General features: G+C 72.3%; 1 protein-coding gene across 1 annotated transcript in view; it reads right to left on the bottom strand.

The window, feature by feature from the left end:
- Nucleotides 1-79: 79 nt before the first annotated feature.
- Nucleotides 80-793, bottom strand: part of LOC103268661 (ATP-binding cassette sub-family A member 2-like) — a gene marked incomplete at both ends in the record, with an annotated part of 6,355 nt that continues 5,641 nt past the window's right edge. Inside the window, 2 exons of the mRNA XM_008066256.2 lie at nt 80-208; nt 531-639. Of these exons, the coding sequence (XP_008064447.2) occupies nt 80-208; nt 531-639 (238 nt within the window). The remainder of the gene's footprint in view (nt 209-530; nt 640-793) is intronic.

Below are 793 nucleotides of genomic sequence, written 5' to 3'. Positions count from 1 at the left end.
CTGGGGGCAGAGGGCCGGCTCAGAGGGCGCCCCGCCTGCCGGTGGGAGGGGGCGCCTCCCGGGCGGGCACCCACGGCACCTGCTGCAGCCAGTGCAGGTGTTGCTGCAGCCGGCCCTGCTCCAGGAAGCTGCGGATCTCCGCCGAGATGTTGAGCCAGACCTGGGCGTAGTGGGTCACGTTGCCCACGAAGGCGAAAGTCTCATTGGCCTGCAGAGGGTGCGGCACGGCCATGGGCTTCTGGGGGACCCAGCCAGGCCCGCTCCCTCACCTTCCTGGCGACTGGCGGTCCCCCACAACCTGGGGGCGCCCAGTCCTCCCCCACTTCGGCAGCACCCACGTGAAATTCTGCCCTCAGCTTCCACGGGGCTCGGCCTCGGGACCCCCGCCCTCCCAGCGGTGCCCACCCAGGACGCCCTCCACGCATCCCTTGAACGCCTGGCACCCCCTTATCCTAGGGACCCATGTACGCCCAGGACTTGGCCTCACTACAGTGCCCCCTCCAGGCCACGTCCGGCTTTGGCTTCCCGACCCAGCTGCCCAGCTGCCCCGCCCACTGACCGTTGCTCTGGAAGGTCTCCGGCGCCTCCTTCTCCAGCCGCTGCGCGGACGGGGCCCCGCCCAGCAGCAGCTCGGATCTCCTGGGGGAAAGCGGCCAGGCGCCTCTCCGCCCTGGGCCCCTGCGCCCACAGGTCCCCCTCCCCAGGGCTGCCTGGCCTACAGGGGGCCGCACCCCCGCCCGCTCCTGTGCCTGCTCTGCAGACCCCCCCACCGCCCCTCGGCCCAGGGGTCTCA

The sequence above is a fragment of the Carlito syrichta genome, unplaced genomic scaffold (assembly GCF_000164805.1).
Source record: "Carlito syrichta isolate Samal-C Ts95f unplaced genomic scaffold, Tarsius_syrichta-2.0.1 Scaffold104836, whole genome shotgun sequence".
In the NCBI taxonomy this organism is placed as follows: Eukaryota; Metazoa; Chordata; class Mammalia; order Primates; family Tarsiidae; genus Carlito; species Carlito syrichta.
Note: the sequence above shows the minus strand (reverse complement) of the source record. Positions and strands in the feature narration are given on the sequence as shown.